Genomic DNA, 20,314 nt, shown 5'->3' on the forward strand with positions numbered 1-20,314 from the left:
TGTGAGCTGTGGTGTAGGTCACAGGTGCGGCTTGGATCTGGCATTACTGTGGCCCCAGTATAGGCTGGCAGCTACAGCTCCCATTCCACCCCTAACCTGAGAACTTCCATGTGGTGTACCTGCAGCCCTAAAAAGCAAAAAAATTAAAAAATAAATTTTTTTAGCTTAACTGTGTCCTTTTCCCAGGGATTAAATTCAGTTGTCATATAAAGAAGGGTGATTTCTGGAAATTACGTAGTGTACCAACAGGGTGATATTCTATTTAGGTTAAAGCCCAGAAAAGTGGTCACAAACTCAAGTATCCTCAGAGATTAGGCAGGATATGAAAGATTACGGAGTTAGAATTAAGAGTAGAATTTACCATGGAAACAGTGCATATTCTGCCTCAATGCATTCAAATTCAATTAAAAAAAACATTTAATCAAAATCAATCTAGAAGATGATAACTTCTAACTCCTAGCCCAGAGGAGCAGAAAACTTTGGAAGGTTCAAAGGGAGACTTTTTTGTTTAATACCAGATGAGAACTCAAGTTTAAAGACTTGCTGCTTAAAGATTTCCTGTTTTGCAAACAAATTATTTAAGTACTACCTATTTAGCCTTTTTTGGGCAAAGTAAGCAATCATACAACCCCCAGTTCTTTCCTTTTAAATTGTACTGTCCATATATAATGAAGTAACCATAGAATAAATGTCAACTTTAAATGAATACGTTTACTCTGTTGAAAAGATAGTTAAGAACTTAATTCTGCTACAGTTCTAGTCTTCTACGTTACAGGAAGTCCTTAGCCTTCCTTTTAAAAACGCTTTAAGCTTTATCCCATGTCCAGTCATAGACTGAAAAAACGCTATTTTCTTTTCACTGTTTTTTTTGGGGGGGGGGGGTAAAATTTTTTTATTGAAATATATTTAACTTACAGCATTAGTTTCAGGTGTACAGCACAGTTTCAGTATTTTTATAGAATATACTCCCTTTAAAGTTATTGCAAAATAACAGCTATATTTCCCTGACCTCTTTTCCCTGTTTTAGGATACAAAGCAACAGTTTAAAACTGCCCTTTGCATGGAAAATTGTGCATTTTGGAAAAATTCTGGCAGCTCCTTAAGAGGTTAGACATAGTTACTGTATGACTCAGCAATTCCATTCTTAGATGTATACCCAAGAGAAATAAAAACATATGTCTACTCAATAACTTGTACACGAATGTTCACATTATTCATCAGAGCCCCAAAGTGGAAACAACCCAAATGTCTATCAAATAAATGATGAACAGATAAACACAAGTGGTAGATCCATACATAAAAGAGAAATGAAACACTGGTACACGCTGTAGCATTGACGAACTTTGAAAATATTTTGCTAAGTGAAAGAAGTTAGTCACAAAAGGTTGCATACTGTATTATACTATTCATATGAAATATCCAGAATAGGCAAATCCTTAAAGAAAAGTAGGTCAGTGGTTGTCTAAAGCTAGAAGAGTTGGTGGGGATAAAGAGTGACTACTAATGGGTAGGGTGTTTATTTGGGGGGTGATTAAAATATTCTAAAATTGATTGTGGTTCTGATTGCACAGGTATTGAGAACTGCACACTTTAAATAGGCCAGTTGTGTGTTATGTGAATTGTATCTCAATAAACCTTTATTAAAAAACTAAAACTTCCCTTTACCAAGCACATTACTCTTACCTCATTGAAGTGACCAGTTCCTTTCCACATTCAGAGATTCAGAACTAAAGGGAGCTTAGAGATTCCTCATTTTAGACTTGTAAAAACTGGAACCTTAAGATTTAAGTGATTTGTCCAAGGTGATAAAACCAGGATCAGAAAATAGAACTTTCTTAAATTCAAACCCACATTCTCTTCCACTTCACCAACTCTGAATCAATGTACATTTCTTTCTACTAAGCTCTTTTTACTACTTTACCTCTTCTCCCCCAACACTGTTCAGGTACATCATCTCAGTGATCAATTTCTTTTCTTTAGTCCAATATCCACATACTCTTAATGTTAAGTTCTGCTTCTTGTATCTAAAATTTTCTATTTGGTTATTAAGCCAATTTTCTCCTTCAATTCTTTCATGAACCCTTTCAATTATATGCTTTTGTTGAGGATTTCTTCCCTAAGGACAAACAACACTACACCAAGATTTAAGTAGCTAGAATATACTGCCACATAAAATTCACTCACACTGGTTTACTGGGTTACAGTCAAGTGCCAAAGCTCAATTAAATGCTCTATATTTTCTCAAAATACATACACCACAGAAAAAAAGATATTTCATAGTTGACAATCATGCTTTTTAGCCTGTATATATTACTTTCATACCTTGAAGTAGTCATCTTGAGTAACAAGGGAGTTTCTCAGTCTGTTCTCTGGATTAAACAGACAAGATACCACTGTCTGTATGCTTCGGTCCACAGATTTCTGAAACACAGAAGTTTTCACTAAAGACTATTCCTCCTTTTTACCCACTGTTAAGCTTTTTGGAAAACTTTAATGAATACATATACTTATTTCTAAAGAATTTTCATGTAATTTTATAATTCTTATCACATATCACTTAGTAAATAACTTTTCTACCAAATTTAAGAATTATTTTAGAACTTCAGTGATAGAGCACTAGTTAAAAAGTACAATTACTCAAAATCTAAGATATTTGCTTAAGGCTCTTTAATTTTTCCTGTTAGATAAGAAACAGTGAACTTGAACATTTCAACATTTAGATTAAAATCTATTTCATTTTTTTTTCAAAGTTTAAGTTGTATAACAAATCAGGGCATTTTTTTCACCTCACAATTAAGTAGTTTACAACATTTTTTCCCCACTGGAAACACATGAATGAAGTACACACACTCCAATGGGAATTCTTCAATGTTATACATGATCCAGTAACATCAATTACTTCCACATTCCCACTCATTCAAAAAAATAAGAGAATTCAAGAGTGAGAGTATTGTTATTAGAGGGATCTGCTCTAATAGTAAAAAAGAAACAACCCTACCTATTCCAATATTTTCATTACTACTAGTGATTACACCATTCTTGGGAGCTGCTCATGCTTATGGTATGTGGAGAGTGTAACACAAATAATTGTATTACTATTTAGCTAAGGAAACATTTACAGTGGTAAAAGAAAGGTGGATATAATTCATACTAATCCCTCCTTTTTTGTTCTTAGGATTGCACCTTTGGCATATGGAAGTTCCCAGGCTAGGGGTCGAATTGGAGCTGCGACCAGTACCAGAGCCACAGCCACAGCAGCGCAGTTCCTGAGCCACACTTGCAAACTACACCGCAGCTCATGGCAACGCTGGATCCTTAACCACTGAGCAGCCAGGGAATGAACTTGCATCCTCATGGATACCAGATGGGTTCTTAACTAGCTGAGCCGAAATGGGAACTCCGATATGAATTCCTCCAAGAGTGGGATTCTCTTTTTTGCACCATCGGAATATGGATGTTCCCAGGCTAGGGGTCTCATCGGAGCTGTAGCTGCCGGCCTACGCCACAGCCACAGCCACACCAGATCCTAGCCGCATCTGCAACCTACACCACAGCTCACGGCAATGATGGATCCTTAACCTGCTGAGAGAGGCTAGGGATCGAACCTGCAACTGCATGTTTCCTAGTCGGATTTGTTTCCACTGTGCCACAACAGGAACTCCCTAAGAGTGGGATTCTTGAGGAAACCTACCCACTGCATTCTGCCAAAGCAGTTACTACAATATTTACTAAGTACGCTTTTAAAAAACAATGAAAATGGAAGAGAGGAAAGGACTGCTGAATTAGCAACTATATACATTACATACACTGAAAGTTTGGGGGTGCCTAAAATTTCATTAACTTCTACATAAATTGCAAAGTTATTAGTCTACTGACTCAAGCTCTGTAACATATCTATTTATTTATTTTTTTGTCTTTTTAGGGCTGCACCCACAGCACATGGAAGATCCCAGGCCAGGGGTTAAATCAGTTACAGCTGCCAGCCTATACCACAACCACAGCAATGTGGGATCGGAGCCATGTCTGCAACCTACACCATAGCTCATGGCAATAACAGACCCTTAATCCACTGAGCAAGGCCAGGGATCTAACCCGCATCCTCATGGATACTAGTCAGGTTTGTTACCACTGAGCCACAACAGGAACTCCTTGTATTTATTTGTCTTTTTGTGGCCGTACCCACAGCATATGGAGGTTCCCAGGCTAGAGGTCAAATTGGATCTGTAGCTGCCATCCTATACCATAGCCACAGCAAAGCTGGATCTGAGCAGCATCTGTGACCTACACCACAGCTCACAGCAACGCCAGATCCTTAACCCATTGAGCAAGGACAGGAATTGAACCCACATCCTCATGGATGCTAGTCGGATTTGTTAACCACTGAGCCACAATAGGAGGTCCTATAACGTATCTAAATTTGAGTAAAGATGCTTGCTTCTTCAAGGGCCATTATTAAAACTTGAAAAAAAAATAAAAATTAAATGTCTGCCTTTTGTGGGCCATTTCCAGAGGATGGAGCAGCTTCATGAACTGAGCATTCACTCTGCAAAACTTCAGCTCCTGGATCAACTTCATTACAGTGGTAGTTAACAGCTGTATAAGCCTGCATTTAAAATGACAAAAGTGTAATTAAAAAGATGTACATTAGATACATTTCTAAACAATCTATTCCTTAAAACGGTGAGCTGACACTAAAAGTTTAAATCTGGGTTGTACTGAAGTTCAATACATTATTTCAGAAACTTTATTTTAAACTGAGTCGTTTAAATGTGATAAGTCAATGTTTATTTCAAAATGTCAACAAAATTATAATTAGAAGGAGAATTTCTCTAAGATAAAGAAACTCCAACATGTAGTAAGGGAATGGGAGGGGAATTTCCCAGTGCCTGAAAATTTTACCTCGCATTACATCCTTCAAATATTCAACCCAGATGAAAGACAGGAGGCCAACAAATGCTCAGGTGTTTTAGAGGTAGCACCTTCTTTTGTTTTATTCCTTTTCTTATATAACGGTATTGACAGCAAAACATTTTTGCTTTTCTTCAACAGTTTTTTATAGGTAGAAAACCAGAGACAGATTCAACACTAATTCTAAATCCTTGGAATTGAATTAGCATAGGTATTAATACCACCTTTCTTGGTTACACATTCTATCAACAAGTAACAGAGCACTTGCTGTATGCAGAGCAGCCACTGCTTAAGTACACAAAAAAAACAATCCAATAAACAAAAAGCACAGTTCCTCCCATGGGAGTATATACTTGGGTTGACAAGAAATAAGACATAACACATAATGTAAAAGGGCATTTAAAACATTTCCAAGCATACTTGATACAGCAAAAGGTAAAAAAAAATATAAGATAGTTAACGAGTAAAATCCTTTAAAGAATAGGAAGTACATGCTTGGCTAATTGACCTTACCGGAGGAATAACATAACTCCTTTGTTCCCCAGCAGGCCACTGTGGCGGCATCTTAAAAAAAAAAAAAATCCTGTGAAATTGGATTGTTATGATCATTATGTAACTACAGATGTGATAAATTCATTTGAGTAATAAAAAAAGGAGAAAATAACAATTATTTAAATATTCCTTCATATTTTCACAAAGATATGACAGATAATGTTGAGGTATTTGTCGTGCTGGTTCCTTGAGCTTCTTATAATAAAAGAAACAAAATGGAAGGGAAAAGTAACTTTATGTTTCCAAAACCTTAGAATTTTATTACTTTCATATACTTAAATTCCATCTTTTTCTCAATGTTCTGGAGTTTGTTTTCAGGAAAACTCAAGAGAGTTCTTTGAATTTATTGCCATAGATTTGACTAGGGTCATAGATATGGTCATATATATGGACAGAAGTTCAGAGAACTACCATCTTAGAGCAACCAGCTAAAATAAAACACTATCAAATATAACTGGAATTCAATGCTCTAAGAACTGAGTCATCATTTTGTTTCAACCTACATCCCTAAAAAACCTTGTAGAAGTCAGCTTGGATCTTTCGGCTATTCAACAGCAAAGATGGAAGAACATATGTTGAAATATAGATGGAGACACCAAATCTTGTAAGACAATACAAGAGAAAACTTGCTAAACTCATTCCTGTCAAAAATTTTAAATTGATGGAGAAATCCCTTATTTTTAAATAATATAGTAAGTCCTAATTCTAGACTAATTCTAAGTTTTTTCTTGAAACTTAGGCATATTCAGCTACTTTAGATGACAAACGGTTATGGAGATTTATATAAATAAAAGCCTCAATAATATTCCAGAGTAAATCATTTTGATCCCTCTTAAATTACCTGATAATTGTACACAGGCAGCTGATAACCAGTGATAACCTGAACTGGTGAACTTGGGTAAGGAGGATAAGCCTAAAAATAAAGTTCACAGAAAGAATGATTTAACCAAGGTACATTTTAAAAAACCAGAGAAGAAGAACATTATTCCTAGCGTAACAAAATTAAGGAAATCTTAATTTTTTTATATGATGCAGAATTCTATGAGAGTGACTAGTTTTACAAAGAAGCGTTCTCAGTCAAATGTCAGCCTTTTGGGCTGAGAGGAGGAGATATAAATAAGGGAAGTGACAGATTTTGCCAGCCTATGTTTGTTTTAGTTGTTTATTTCCACCCACAAGTTATTTTTACATGGTGATAAAGCTCTATTAGAATAGATGTTAAAAGTTATTACATTTTTCTTAGGGCCACACCTGCAGCATATGGAAGCTCCCAGACTAGGGGTTAAATTGGAGCTACAGCTGCTGGCCTATACCATGGCCACAACAATGCCAGATTTGAGCTGCATCTGCAACCTACACTGCAGCTCATGGCAACACAAGATCCTTAACCCTCTGAGTGAGACCAGGGATCAAACCCTCCTCTTCATGGATACTAGTCAGGTTCGTTTCTGCTGAGTCATGACAGAAACCCCACAGGTTAAAGTTATTTTAATACACGTGTGCTATTTTTTTGTAAAAATACTTTCAGGCAGGTTTGTATTTCTCTGACAGTATTATGGGGTAATGAATCTTCTACAGACTTTATGGCTCTTTCTGTATTTCACTTCTAAAAGTTAAGGGCAGTATATAACCCAAACTGGAAAAGAGAGAGTACAATGTCTTACATCTTTCAATAGATATTTATTAACTGAAACTATCTAGATAGTTTTTCTTCTAGCTGTGTCTTTTTTTTTTTTTTCTTCTTTGTTGGCTGCACCCATAGCATACAGAAGTTCTTGGAGCAGGGGTCAGGCCAGAGCTGCGACCTACACCACAGCTGCAGCAATGCCAGATCCTTCATCTACTGCACTGGCTGGGGATTAAATTGGCAATGCTATGGAGACAAGCCAGATCATTAAGTCACTGTGCCACCAGTGGAACTCCCTAGATGGTAGAGAGTTAAGAAAAATAAGGAAGGAAATACCCTACACTTCAGGTAGATGGAAAATAAAAACAAATGAGAGACACTGCACAACTATTTCACTATTACTAGGCTTCTACTCCTAAAAATAAAATGTCTTCTAAAGTGAAGAAAGTAAATTGAACTAAGAAGAAAATAAATGTTAGTTATCAACAGAAGTATTTCAAATCAAACTTCAAATATTAAAGTAGCCAAGACAAATTATATTCCAGAAACAAATAGTATTTACAAATATAGTGAAGTCATTAGAAATGTATCCGTTTGGAAGCAGAGCACCTCCAGAAATCAACAACCTGTATGAGGAGGCATCTGGAAATCACTGCAAATAAAGAATAGCTGACCCTAGAGAATAAACTATGCAAAAGCATGAGGAGAGCTGCCTTCACATTTTTTAGGAATTATATGGGAAGGAGGGGGGCAGAAACATGCTCTATGTGGCCACAGAGGTCAGTTCTAAGATAAAGGCCTACAAACCATATGGAAGAAGATTTTAGTTTAAGAAGTGACAGTAAAAATGACAGACTTCTAACAAAAGTCATAGATTTCTCATTACTCAAAAGTATTCAAACAGGGATAGAACTACCATTTATTATAGGAATTGTGGATGTAATTCCACCGAAGGTAGGAAGTGAGACTGGCTTGATTTTAAGGCACCCCCAGCTATATAATAAGATCTGAAACACTATATGACAAAAAAGAAAGAAAGAAAAAAAAAAAAAGGGAATGTACATAAATTCTTACCTGAACATACTGAGTTATAGGATTCATCATGGTTGGAGGCTGCATGTAAGCTTCAGTGTTTGGATTACTCCAGACACTCTGAAACTGTGGTGGAGGAGGAGGATTAAAAACCAAAGGACGTGGCTGCACATGATAGGCACCTTTTCAAAGAATAAAAGAAGACAGTCTATTTTTATTTCTCTGAAAAGCCACACATATGTCAGTAAGAACAATTCCTTCCTTTACTCACACAAATTTTGTTTCCTGATTGCAGGGCCCAGTTTCAGCTTTTTACCATGGAAATTTATTTGTGACTGAAAATAAAACAGGAACAAAACTAGAGTCAATATCCAAGTCTTTACTTCCAAGACTTTGGTTAAATACCCAAATCCTCCAAAATTCCTACTACCAGAGAAGATCAGTGGTAAGAGCATACCAAATCAAAATTTATCAGCATGAAGCTACCTTATTTAACCTTGCTACTCCAATCAAATGAGAGGCGTTGTAGAATTTGATCAAAAACCTTAACACGGAGTTCTCATAGTGGCACAGCGGAAACGAATCTGACTAAGAACCATGAAATTGCAGGTTCAATCCCTGGCCTTGCTCAGTGGGTTAAGGATTCAGTGTTGCTGTGAACTGTGGTATAGGTTGCAGATGTGGCTCGGGTCTGGCATTGCTGTAGCTGTGGGCTAGGCTGGCAGCTATAGTTCTGATTAGATCCCTAGCCTGGGAACCTCCATATGCCTTGGGTACGGCCCTAAAATGCCAAAAAGACAAAGAGACAAAAACAAAACAAAGCAAAAACCCTTAACACTGTCTCTAATCTTTCCTGTCTCTAGTTCATGAAGTTGGATATAAGATTGTTCTAAGTTTGGATTTCAAACAGGAAGTATATTTATTTCTACATGTTTTAACAAGACTGAGTATATATTCAGGATACAAATAATACGAAACACTGCACCCATAAGGGAATTAAGAGATTTTTTCCCCCATAGGAAGATTACTTACTTCTACTATCTTCTGCACATCCACGTCATTATAAAATGAAACAAATCCATAGCTAGAAAGACAGATAAATGAAGTATAAAATCACCATAACAGTACATGGTTTAAAACCTCTAGTATTCTATGAAATAACTGACAGAATAACAGTGAAGGACGAAAAATATACCAAGATAAATAACTGTAAAATGTACATGACAGCTCCTCTATGAACACCACGGCTTCCGCTTTCTTACCCTGCTCTACATTAGACTGCACAAAGATTAATGTGCGTGGGAACCTCATTCATTAAGAAAAAATTCATACCTATAAATTTAATTTTTATCTATGGCAAGATGGTTAAAATTAAAGATACTGTGAAATGTGTGAGGAAAACATTCTTTGATAAAACTGGGTCAATCCGCTTAGGTAAAATAAATGAAGATGGGAAACATTTAAATACAAACACTAGGGAGTTCCCATCGTGGCACAGTGGTTGACGAATCCAACTGGTAAACATTAGGTTGTGGGTTCGATCCCTGCCCTTGCTCAGTGGGTTAAGGATCCAGCATTGCCGTGAGCTGTGGTGTGAGTCACAGATGCGGCTCGGATCCCATGTTGCTATGGCTCTGGCACAGGCCAGCGGCCACAGCTCTGATTCCACCCCTAGCCTGGGAACCTCCATGTGCCACGGGTGCAGCCCTAGAAAAGACAAAAAGACAAAAAAAAAAAAAATAATAATAATAATAATACAAACACTAGGATTAAAAATCCAAAAAACCCCCCAAAATACAAACACTAGGTAGTTGATTAAATAAGAGCTGGCAGCAAACTTTTGTCTTCCACATGAAAGAAATTACAAAGCAACAAGCTTCATTTATACAAATATAAGAATACTAGTTTTGAATTTTTTTTTCTGAAACTCTACAGATGCTATAATACAGATATTTACTATAATTTATATTGAACATACACATTTTACTCACCCTTTGGACACACCAGTTCGATCTGTGATTATCTTCACTTCTTTTACTGAACCATATCTAGCAAAGAAACTTCTAATTTCGGTTTCATCCATCTATGGAGAAGAATTAACTTCAAGAGTAAAAATTCAATATTCAAAATTTTCAATTATACTTTAAAGAATGTTTGAAGGTATGGAAGTATCTCCCCCAAGTGTCCCCAAACTACCTATGGTGATTTGTCAAAGATAAGTTTAGGTTAAACATAAAACCAAACTTGCAAAAAGTTAAAAAAAAAAAAAAAAGCCTTAGGTTTTCAACAGGGCCCAAATTCCACTATTTACAAAATACTCTTAAAAATAAATAAAGCATGAATACAATACCCTAACATCAATTCCACCAACAAAAATGGTGTTTGGCATGATTTTGCCTTCTGGTAAAACATAGCCTTGGCTGGTTGCAGCTGATGAAGACTGGGTGCTGGCCTCTCTGGAGATAGTTGAGTTTGGAGTCTCAGGATTTGCAGCAGACTGTAATTTGGAAAGCAGAGATCATCACTAGATAATCAGGCTAAAAGCATAGATGATGTGAAATATAATTTACATTTTTAAAATACAAAATGTTTCCACATAAATTACTTCCATTGTAAATTAATCAAAATATAGCTTAGTTCAGGCTAAGAATATAGGGTAATCAGAGTATATCAGCATAACATTTTAATAAAAAAGTATAGTACTTTCTCAAACCTAGTGATGCTCATCACCATCTCTTATACAATGCTGCGGTAGGATACAGATTTCATATTGAGTTTGGAAAACACTATATAAACCGGCAAAAAATAAATAGAAAGTTCAGATTTGAAAAAAGTAAAGTTACTAAAGTCCATCCTGTTCTATGTCAATAAGCAAATTTTAATTTTTCTGAGTACCTTATGCAAAAGCATGGTAAAGATACCAGTTTTTTTTTTAAAGTAGCATCAAAAACATACAAGAAAGTTTTAAGCCATTTGTTTTGTCTCATCTCTAGTTACCAAAATTAACATGAATTTTATCATTAGAATACTCCCTGCCTTGGTATGCCTGTTTTACTCTGGAATCGGACCATGAAAACCATTATTTGTTCACGTATCATAGCTCCTGCTTTAAAGGAAGGGGAGTGTTATAATCCTTTTCCCTACTGCTAGGGTGCTCAAAGAATCTTTAAATTAATGTTTTTCTTCTTGAATAATAACAGATAAGATCTACCGATAATGATAATTCTAATTTTCACAGTAGGTTAATAGATAAAAATGATACCATCTTTATTTTCAGATATAGACCTACACATGAAACTCATTATCTTTCTGAATTCTGGTTAGAACTGTCTTTAGGCTTCCCACACGAAGATTAAAGTTTATTTTTCTCAGTCAGAATTTACTGGTAATATGCATGTTGGGAAAAAAAATTGATTTAGTCAGGAGATGTAAAAACTGATACCATCAGGAGTTCATGTCCCTTACTAGGTTACAGCCATCTACTTGGCAGCTGTTTATCTCTTGGAAAATTGCTTTGAGAATGAAGTGTAATAACATCTGTGAATTCATTCTGTAAAGTATAAAGTGGTATGCCAATATAAGTTAGTGTACTCTTACCTGAATTTATTTTCAATAGGTTTAAAAAAAGTCTCTTTCCTAGTTTTATGATTTAAGTACTTATTTTATACTTTAATAATTAACGAGTAATTTAAACTGGAACTTCAAGAAATTATTTTATGCCACATCTGTTCATTTGAAATTCATTTATGAAGTACCTATTGATTATAAATAATAAGTACAAAAGGCTGCAAAAGAGAGATAAAACTGTTAACACCTAAGCTTATAAAGGAAAACAAAAACAAGGGCAAAGGAAACCAAGTGATGTATATTTTTAAGAAGATTAGCAAGATAATTTTTTTTATTTTAATATTTTTTTTTTATTTATTTTAGGCCTGCGCCTGTGGCATATGGAGGTTCCCAGGCTAGGGGTCAATCAGAGCTGCAGCAGCTGCTGGCCTACACCACAGCCACAGCAATGGCAGATCCTTAACTCACTGAGCGAGGCCAGGGATTGAACCCGCAACCTCATGGTTCCTAATCAGATTTGTTTCTGCTATGCCACAATGGGAGCTCCAAGCAAAATAATTTTTATAGAAATTAATAACGAATGAAAAGTAGGCAGAGTTCCTATTTTGTCAGATGCTAGAAATTACTAATAAATCAAGATTCCACAAATGCTATACCAATTAGAGGTGAAATAATAATTGTTAAATTGCCATATTTGAGTGTTTGGGCTTTTCTCTATTATTTTGTGTTCATACTTGCCATTTTGTGTTTCTATCTGAATATTTCTAATTCTTTCCTTTAACTATGGTACAGTGATATTTCATGACAATGAAGTAGAAGAGTAAAAAACTATTTCTAAAGCTTTTTCATTTTTAAATATTTTGTAATTGTAATTTTTTTCTAAATGGAACTATATTATGTAGGTCACACATCTTGAATTATCAAGAACTTGACCAGATTTCTCTTCATGATAGACAATTTACCAGTCCCTTTCATATTAGCTCTCATTCAAAAACCCAAAACAAGAGCTCCCTTGTGGTGCACTAGGTTGAAGGATACAGTGTTTTCACTGCTGTGGCTAGGATCACTGATGTGGTGTAGATTTGATCCCTGGCCTGGGAACTTCCATGTGCCACAGGTGTGGCAAAAAAAAAAAAAAAAAAAAAAAGACACACCAAAAACCTCAAAACACAAAATAGTGGTTTTGAAATTCTTGTATACTTTCTTTTCCCTTTCTCAATTTCCCCTTCATCTGTGGATAAACTCTGGATATTTTATTTGATAAACTATTTTTATTATTACCCGCCTGTGAACTACAACAGATAGGTGAATAGGTGTAGTTTAATTTAGAAGTGTAATATCAGGCCACAAAAGTGTGCCAGATTATATGATAATATATTGATTCTCAGTCAGGGGAGATTTGGTTGCTCAGAGGCATTTTTGGTTGTCACAACTGAGGGGTGTACCTGGTATCTGGTTGGTAGAGGCCAGGGATATAGTAAATATCCTATAATGCAAAGGACAGCCCTCCACAATAAAGAATTATCTGGCCCCAAATTTGCATAAGGTCATGGTTGAGACATTCTGTGACAGTGTTGCCAGAATTGAAAAGTTCTAATTCTCCCATTCTACTTACAAAAGTAAAATGGATATTTGAGCCAACTAAATAGTAATTTGAGGAAAAGAAAAAAAGCCATTACATATTACGGAAATCTTGGTTTTGGGTTGGGTTGTACGAACTGACTGCTTAATTGAAGAATTAAGCATAAAATTAATCAAATCACTTCACTATTGTCATAACATCTTAAATTAAGGAAGGTGTTGCTACGTCCTGGTTCTTAGCCAGCAGATGGCACCCAAAGCTAAAGTAAACAAAGTACTCCATTTTAAGAAGCCTTAAAACAGGGATTTTTAAACTTCACCTGTTTGTATATTTATATACAATTATAACTGATATATACAAATCCACAATCAACACATAATCTTCAGTTACTTTTAAACTATTGCAAAGATACTGCACAAATGAATTCTCAGGGTAAAGCAAAAAGTTTGGTGTTAAAATATTAACTAACTATCAATAGCATGTAGAAAATAAATTACATGTAAATTAAATGAAAGAAGTAATTATTTTCCTTAATTACACTTTCAAGTGCGTTGAAGGGTTCTGAAATAAGTAGTTCTGGGATAAGTAGGAGTGAACTTGCAGGCCATCATATACACAACTCTCATCACTGCTGTTTATAGTAATATAGTCCCCGCTACATTTGGATAAGCAAATGACAAAGATTAAAAGCTGAACAAAAACATCATTACCAAAGTGTCTGGGATATCAGCTCTTTGACATTTCATTCAACTATTATGTCTGCATATAAGCAAACTGAAATCTATGTAAATTGACCAGGATATAGGTCCGTAATTTACAGTTATCAGCATTATATGCACAGAAGGAAGTAGCCACTAAAGAGAAAAGGAAATCCTATTAAAGAAATAGTAAATGAAAATCCAAACAAAATCTTTTAAATCAAGAGTGGACTCTTGGGGGGAAACACAAACAACAACAAAAATAACAATACTGAGAAAACTAAGAAAAAGAGCAAGAATACAAAAACACACATTAATGAAAAATGGGAGGAGTTCTAATTTGACTCAGCAGGTCACACTGTGGTCTTTGTGAGGACATGGGTTTGATCCCTGGGTTAAGGATCCTATGTTGCTCAGTGGGTTAAGGATCTGGTGCTGCCATAAGCTGTGGCATATGCTGCAGATGCAGCTTGCACCTGGTGTTGCTGTGGCTGTGGCCAAGGCCTCAGCTGCAGCTCCAATTAAACCCCTAGCCCAGGAACTTCCACATGCTGCAGGCACAGTCATAAAAAAAAGGAGGAGTGATATGAGTAATGGAGATAAGAAAATGCTCTATAGTAACTTTGGAAATCTTGATGATATAACTAACTTTCTAGAGAAAAGTGAATTTTAAGAAACAATCTTAAGAAAAGAAAGAACATTCGATTCCTGGTTCAGTTTCATTGGGAGTTTTCTCAAACTGTAAAGAAACAGATAATTTGTGTGTGGGGAGGGAAGGGGTGAATCTAGACAAAAACAATGGTAGCTAGGGGAGGGAATTGAAAGTGAAAGTCAAATACTTTTCTTAAAAAATTTTCAGAGTAAAGAGGAAAGACAAATAAACTAACACCATCTAAATAACAAAACCTGCTTAAGATGATCCACCCATGCCTCCAACATAGAGACGCAAAATTCTAGCAGTATACAAAAAAACATACAATTAAGAACAGTTTATATTGGGAATTCAAGGATGGTTCATTCTTAGGAAATCTGTTACTGCGATTCACCACTGAAAAAGCATTTGACAAATACAGTATTCATTTCTTAATTTTTAAAAACCTAAGTAAAAGAATCTTATTTTCTATCAATCTAATTCTAAGTTATCATCAAGCTTAAAGTGAAACATGATAATGATTTCCACTGAAATTAGGACTAACGGTTTTTCCTCATAACCACTATAAGTTTTTTCTATAAATAATACATATATGACAAATATAGTAACAGAGTTCTTATAAATCATAAGAAAAATATCCAAATAGAAAGATGGACTAAGAATTTATTACAAAGAAATGTAAAAAGCTAATTACAAGCTTCAAATTCAGTAATAATTAAAATAAAAAAAGCATATCAACACTGTGAAATATTTTCCAGTTATTAGATTGGCAATTTTATAAAGTATAATGCCTTTCATTGGAAAGAGTGGAGAGAGGAGGTCACATTACACACCATCAGTGAGAATATATACTGGTACATGCTTTATGAAGAGTAAGTAGGAAAGATGTATCATAATTCATAGTTGTTATAAAATGGGCATAACATTTTCACCCAGTGATTCTACTCGTGGCATTTCAAGTTACTAACAGAATAAGCATAACAAAACATCTGCACAAAGATACGCAATAACTCAATATAATATTGTTTTAATATAGAAAAATAATTCATATACCAGAATTTGGCTAAATGAGTAATGGAACAATCCTATATTCTAACATTATGTATTTGAAATCGTTTTAAATTTCTCTTTGGAATAAGGCCCAGTATATTAAGTGAAGGACGCAGGTTGTAAAATAGTATAATACAGCATGGTACAATTTTAATAAAATAAAATGTACCTGTCTAGATGCAACACATGCATGAAAATAATTTGGAAGGGCACACATACGTAAAAACTTCAACGGTGGTTAGATGTTGCGATTAAGATGGACTCTACTTTCTACATTGATAACTTCCCAATGAGTTAATATGCTACTTTTATACCAGAATAAAAATCAACAAAGCTATTAACATTTCCCCTCTTCTCCTCTAAAAATGGGGAGGACAAAATTGTAAATGATTATAGTAACTCAGAGTAATTATTAAGTAATTACTGACATGGGTAACTACATGACACAAAAATGTTACAAGTAGTTACATGCAATAAAATTTTATTTTAAAATTTGTGCCAATATAAATGGTATATAAATTTCCTCCCTTTATCTCCAAAAATTGAAAGACTAATAGTTATTATACTGTAAACTACACCTAGTATATAATACATTTGGGACTTGATGGTTGGTCAAAAGTGCTCAGCGTTGTTGTACCTTGAGGTGGTCAATCAACTGTCTGCATTTACAAAATTCACATGAATGTCACGGAATAAAGCGTGTAATACTCTAATAGACAAGGTGTTGCAAGTTCCTGGGTTTTTTTTTAAGGGGAAACGTATTCCCTGAGCCAAGAATTCCTCCGTTTCCCCAGTCTGCGGCCGCCCAGCGGCAAAAGCCGCGCTGACGTCGTGCAGAAGCAATGGCGGCGAGCTAGCTTCCGCCCAAGGTCGCCGCTGCCTCACAAGAGCGTCACAGGGCCACTGCAGGCTTCGTTTGGGTGGCACTTGCCGGCCTCAGTCGGCCCTAGTCCCGTCCCGCTTCGACTCCTCTCCGACACCCCCCCACAGTCCTCACCAAACCCCAGCCCCAACCCCACCTCCCGAGTCGGCTCCCGGCCCGTGGTCGGGGTCCGCAAGCGCGTGCACCTCAGAGGCCACGCCAGCCGGCATTCGTTCGCGCGGGCCTGACGCCATCTCGCGGACGCCGCGCCGCTCCTCTCCTCAGGATTTTCTACTCAGAGTAAGCGCGGGAAAGGGACTTCCGGGGTGGGGTGGGGGTGGGGCGGGAGCAGGGTCCCCGCCCCCCAGTCCCCTCACCGGATGGCCCGGTGCTCCCCCCAACCCGGTCGGGGCTGGCGGAGGTGGTGGGAAGGCGGCCGCTGTGCACGTGCTTGGCGGGCCGGGCACTCCCAGCCTCTCGACAGCCAGGCCTCCCGCCTCTCTGCCGCCCTCAGGGCCCTGTAGGCCGAGACCGGTATTCGGCCGCTGGACCGCGGCCTCCCTCCCCACCCACCTCAGGCTGGCGTCCCAGGAGAGCAAAGCAGAGGCGGCCCAGCTCTCACCCTCTCCTCGGGCTGCGCCCCCCAGGCCGCCCCCAGACCGCCTCGGGCCTCCTCCACTCACCATTACTGCGACAGCCAGTGTTCCCACCGAGGGACTGGAGGAGCAGAGGCTGGCTTCAGCACCGTGCTCGGGGCTGCTGTAGGCCTGCTGGTGCCTGTTGTCCGGCTTCGAGTGGGCAGAGGAAGCAGAAGCGGATAAGCAAAGCGACCCGCAGGCAGCTGGCGAGGCTGAGGGGTGCTGGCGGACTGAGGCGCGGCGAGCAGGGCGCCCGGAGGTGGCTCCTGCGCGGGGTGTGGGGGGGCTCGTCCGAGGTGCCTCAGCCAATGGGCGGCCGCGCCCCCGCCCCCCTCAGAGGGGGCTCGCGGGGCACGGCGGCGCCAGCCAGGGGTGCGCAAGGGGTGCGCGCGGGCCGACAGCATACCCCTTAGCAGGCGCCACTTCCCGAAGGGCGTGCCGACGGACCCACAGATATACAGAAAGTCCCGAAAGTGCCTTAGAAGCACACCTGAAATAAGTCTGCATACTCAAATATGTGTTAAAATTAAAAACAAAATTTGAATGTGTCCAGGCTCTAGTTTCAAAATGGCGTCCCAAAGGCCCAGGAATAGCCCAATGGCGATTATCCCTATCATCAGCCCCCAAATCAATTTAAATGGCAACAGAAATAGAAAACAGAAAGACATATATGAAGAACAGGGAGGGAGACATCAAAAGTCCAGAAACTTGGATGACTTTCTTTCAAGTGTGAGGGAGATGGGGTTGGATTGGAAACATCAGGTAGGCAGGCCCGCTTGGCATTCAAGACGTTTGTTCTTTCCAGAAACAAGTTATTGAGATCAACAATTGTCAGGCACCCAAAATGTAGGAGTGAATAAAATACCCAAATGTTCCTTTGCTGGGGGTGTTCAAATTGTGAAGGGGGCGGGGATTTTTCTTCCTGACCTTAAAGGAAGAAGTTAGGCCTGCCTAGAGAATTCTAGAACATTCTCAAGATCAGAGAAACAGGGCCTAGAGCAAGGGTGAGCTATGGGGCAGTTTGCAGAGCAAATCACACAACTTTGGAAACCACTCCAGAACCTTATATCCACAGAGAGTAACTGGCTGTAACTTATCCTCAAACTTCACTTTTGTACTGAGGATTACTTTGTGAGCTGGCAAAATGGTGGCCAACTGGTCACAAATATCTAGCATTACTGTATGATATAGTTAACTTTATTTTTAATGTGCAGCTAAACTCATAAGAAATGAAGGGGAATCCCAGGATGCCAGAGTTAAACTGAAAATCAGAGCAATAAGTTCTTGAATTAATTCTTTTCTGGCCCTGGGTATAAGGGCTGGGGTGTAGGGTAACCAGTCAACTAATTTGCCCTGGGCTTGCATGGTTTTAGCACTGAAAACCCTCACATCCTTGGGAAGCAGGTCCAATGCAAACCAGAAGACTTGGTCATCTTAGGTGTGGGCAAGGTGTTGTTAGTCTCTATAACTTGAAGCCTGAAAGTATAGGGGCAGGAAGTAAGGGTTTGAAGTAACTTAAGATAGTTGCTGGAACTGAGTACACTATGAAAAGCTATCCTCCATGAGAGACATCAGTTTAAGAAAAAGATGGACTAGGGAAAATGTTAAACATCCAGTGGACAAGCAGGTGAGGAAGCTTGTTCCATTTCTGGGTTAAAAAAAAAAAAATTAACTCTGATAAAATTTTACAACTCTAGACCTGCATTTCACAAGTTTGGAATTTATGTTTATAGCACTTATGTAGTGTTGGGACTTCAAAACCTAGAAACTGATTCCCCTTAACCTTGGCCTTCTCCCCGAAAAAGATCCAAACAAGGTGCAACTGGAATGCCTGGCAGAAGCAAACAGAAAACCAACCTGGAGGGATGCTTCCATAAAAGGCTGAAAAGGATTCTTCTAAGAAAAGAACCCTTTAAAGTTAACCTCACAGTGAAAAATTATCAAATGCTATTTTCCCATGAATAAGAATGGCAGACAATGAAGACTAAAATGTCAGAAACTTACAAAAGAAACTTCTTTTGGCGCCTGTGTGCATGTGGATTTGGGTGTGGGTCTTTTTCTCTTATTTGGAGTCATACACACTGTGCATATTTTAAGCTGATTTTTCTACTATTTTATAACTTGTAAGCAAAGTCTAAAACCAGGAAATGTTTTCACTCTCTAATAATTCAAAGGCCTCAGGATGTTTTAACTTAGCTACCCCCTCCAATTTATAAGCTATTATTAATTGCTATTTTGGTTCTATCCTGTTTTCCTTCTGTAAATTAGATGTGTTTTTTAGATCCACCTGCATGTGTAAAAACGTTTTGCTTACCATTTCTTTGCATATCTCAGATCTTCTGGATTGTTTTCCTTGTGCCTGAAGTAAATTCTATAGAATTTCCTTTAATTAGTGTCATGTGCGGAAACTCAGGCTTTTTTCCCACTTGAAATGCTTTTATTTTGCCCTTGTTCATTGAAGATAATTCTACTGGATATATAATTCTAGGTTAGCAGTTGTCCTTTTTTTCTCTGAATATTAAACATATTCTGTTATCTTCTGGTTTCTGTTGCTACTGAGAAATCTGCTGTCAATCTAATTGCTGGTTAAGATCTGTTTTTCTTCTGTGTTCTACAATTTCATGATGATATGACAAGGTGTAGAGTTTTAAAAATTTCTCCTGCTTAGGAGTTTTTGAGCTCTCTGGATTAGTGGATTAGCTTTCAACAGTTCTAAAAAATTTCACCCATTGTCTTGCCAAAGACTAACTAGTTAATGAATTTAACCTATTTTTCACAACCCGTAAGCAATTCTTAGTTATTTTTGTTTAGCTCATGACTTTTTCAAAGGTTGGTGGTTTTTCCTTAAAACATTTTGAAATTTTCACTTAATGTAGAGAAAAAGAATTGTGATTTAAGATCAAAATTGACTATAACTATTTCAATGGGTTAAGATCAGTAGTGTCTTTCACATAAATTCAGAAATAAGTCTCTATGTTGCTTCTTTATTCTGCAGAGACTGATAGAGAATGGTAGAATAAAAAAGAATATTTTAAACTCCTCTGCCAGTTCTTTTGTGCTCCTATAGCTTGTGGCTTTGGATAGAAGGCTTACAATAAGCAGTATAAACATCTCAAACTTCATTCATTTGCAAGCCAATTTCATAA

The 20,314-nt window shown here is 37.5% G+C and overlaps 1 protein-coding gene across 1 annotated transcript in view; it reads right to left on the minus strand.

Annotated features, from left to right (window-relative positions):
* Positions 1–20,314, minus strand: part of DAZL (deleted in azoospermia like) — a 34,447-nt gene that overhangs the window by 2,666 nt on the left and 11,467 nt on the right. Inside the window, exons 3-13 of the mRNA XM_084987483.1 lie at positions 17,491–17,658; positions 17,214–17,434; positions 10,470–10,616; positions 10,111–10,202; positions 9,152–9,203; positions 8,391–8,454; positions 8,162–8,301; positions 6,302–6,373; positions 5,422–5,472; positions 4,490–4,603; positions 2,323–2,421 (exon numbers count right to left, since the gene is read on the minus strand). Of these exons, the coding sequence (XP_084843609.1) occupies positions 2,323–2,421; positions 4,490–4,603; positions 5,422–5,472; positions 6,302–6,373; positions 8,162–8,301; positions 8,391–8,454; positions 9,152–9,203; positions 10,111–10,202; positions 10,470–10,616; positions 17,214–17,434; positions 17,491–17,658 (1,220 nt within the window). The remainder of the gene's footprint in view (positions 1–2,322; positions 2,422–4,489; positions 4,604–5,421; positions 5,473–6,301; positions 6,374–8,161; positions 8,302–8,390; positions 8,455–9,151; positions 9,204–10,110; positions 10,203–10,469; positions 10,617–17,213; positions 17,435–17,490; positions 17,659–20,314) is intronic.

This window comes from Sus scrofa, chromosome 13 (genome assembly GCF_054392235.1).
Source record: "Sus scrofa isolate SSC_HxYL_T2T_F1_AM1 chromosome 13, Sscrofa_HxYL_maternal_Yorkshire_Landrace_v2.0, whole genome shotgun sequence".
Classification (NCBI taxonomy): Eukaryota; Metazoa; Chordata; class Mammalia; order Artiodactyla; family Suidae; genus Sus; species Sus scrofa.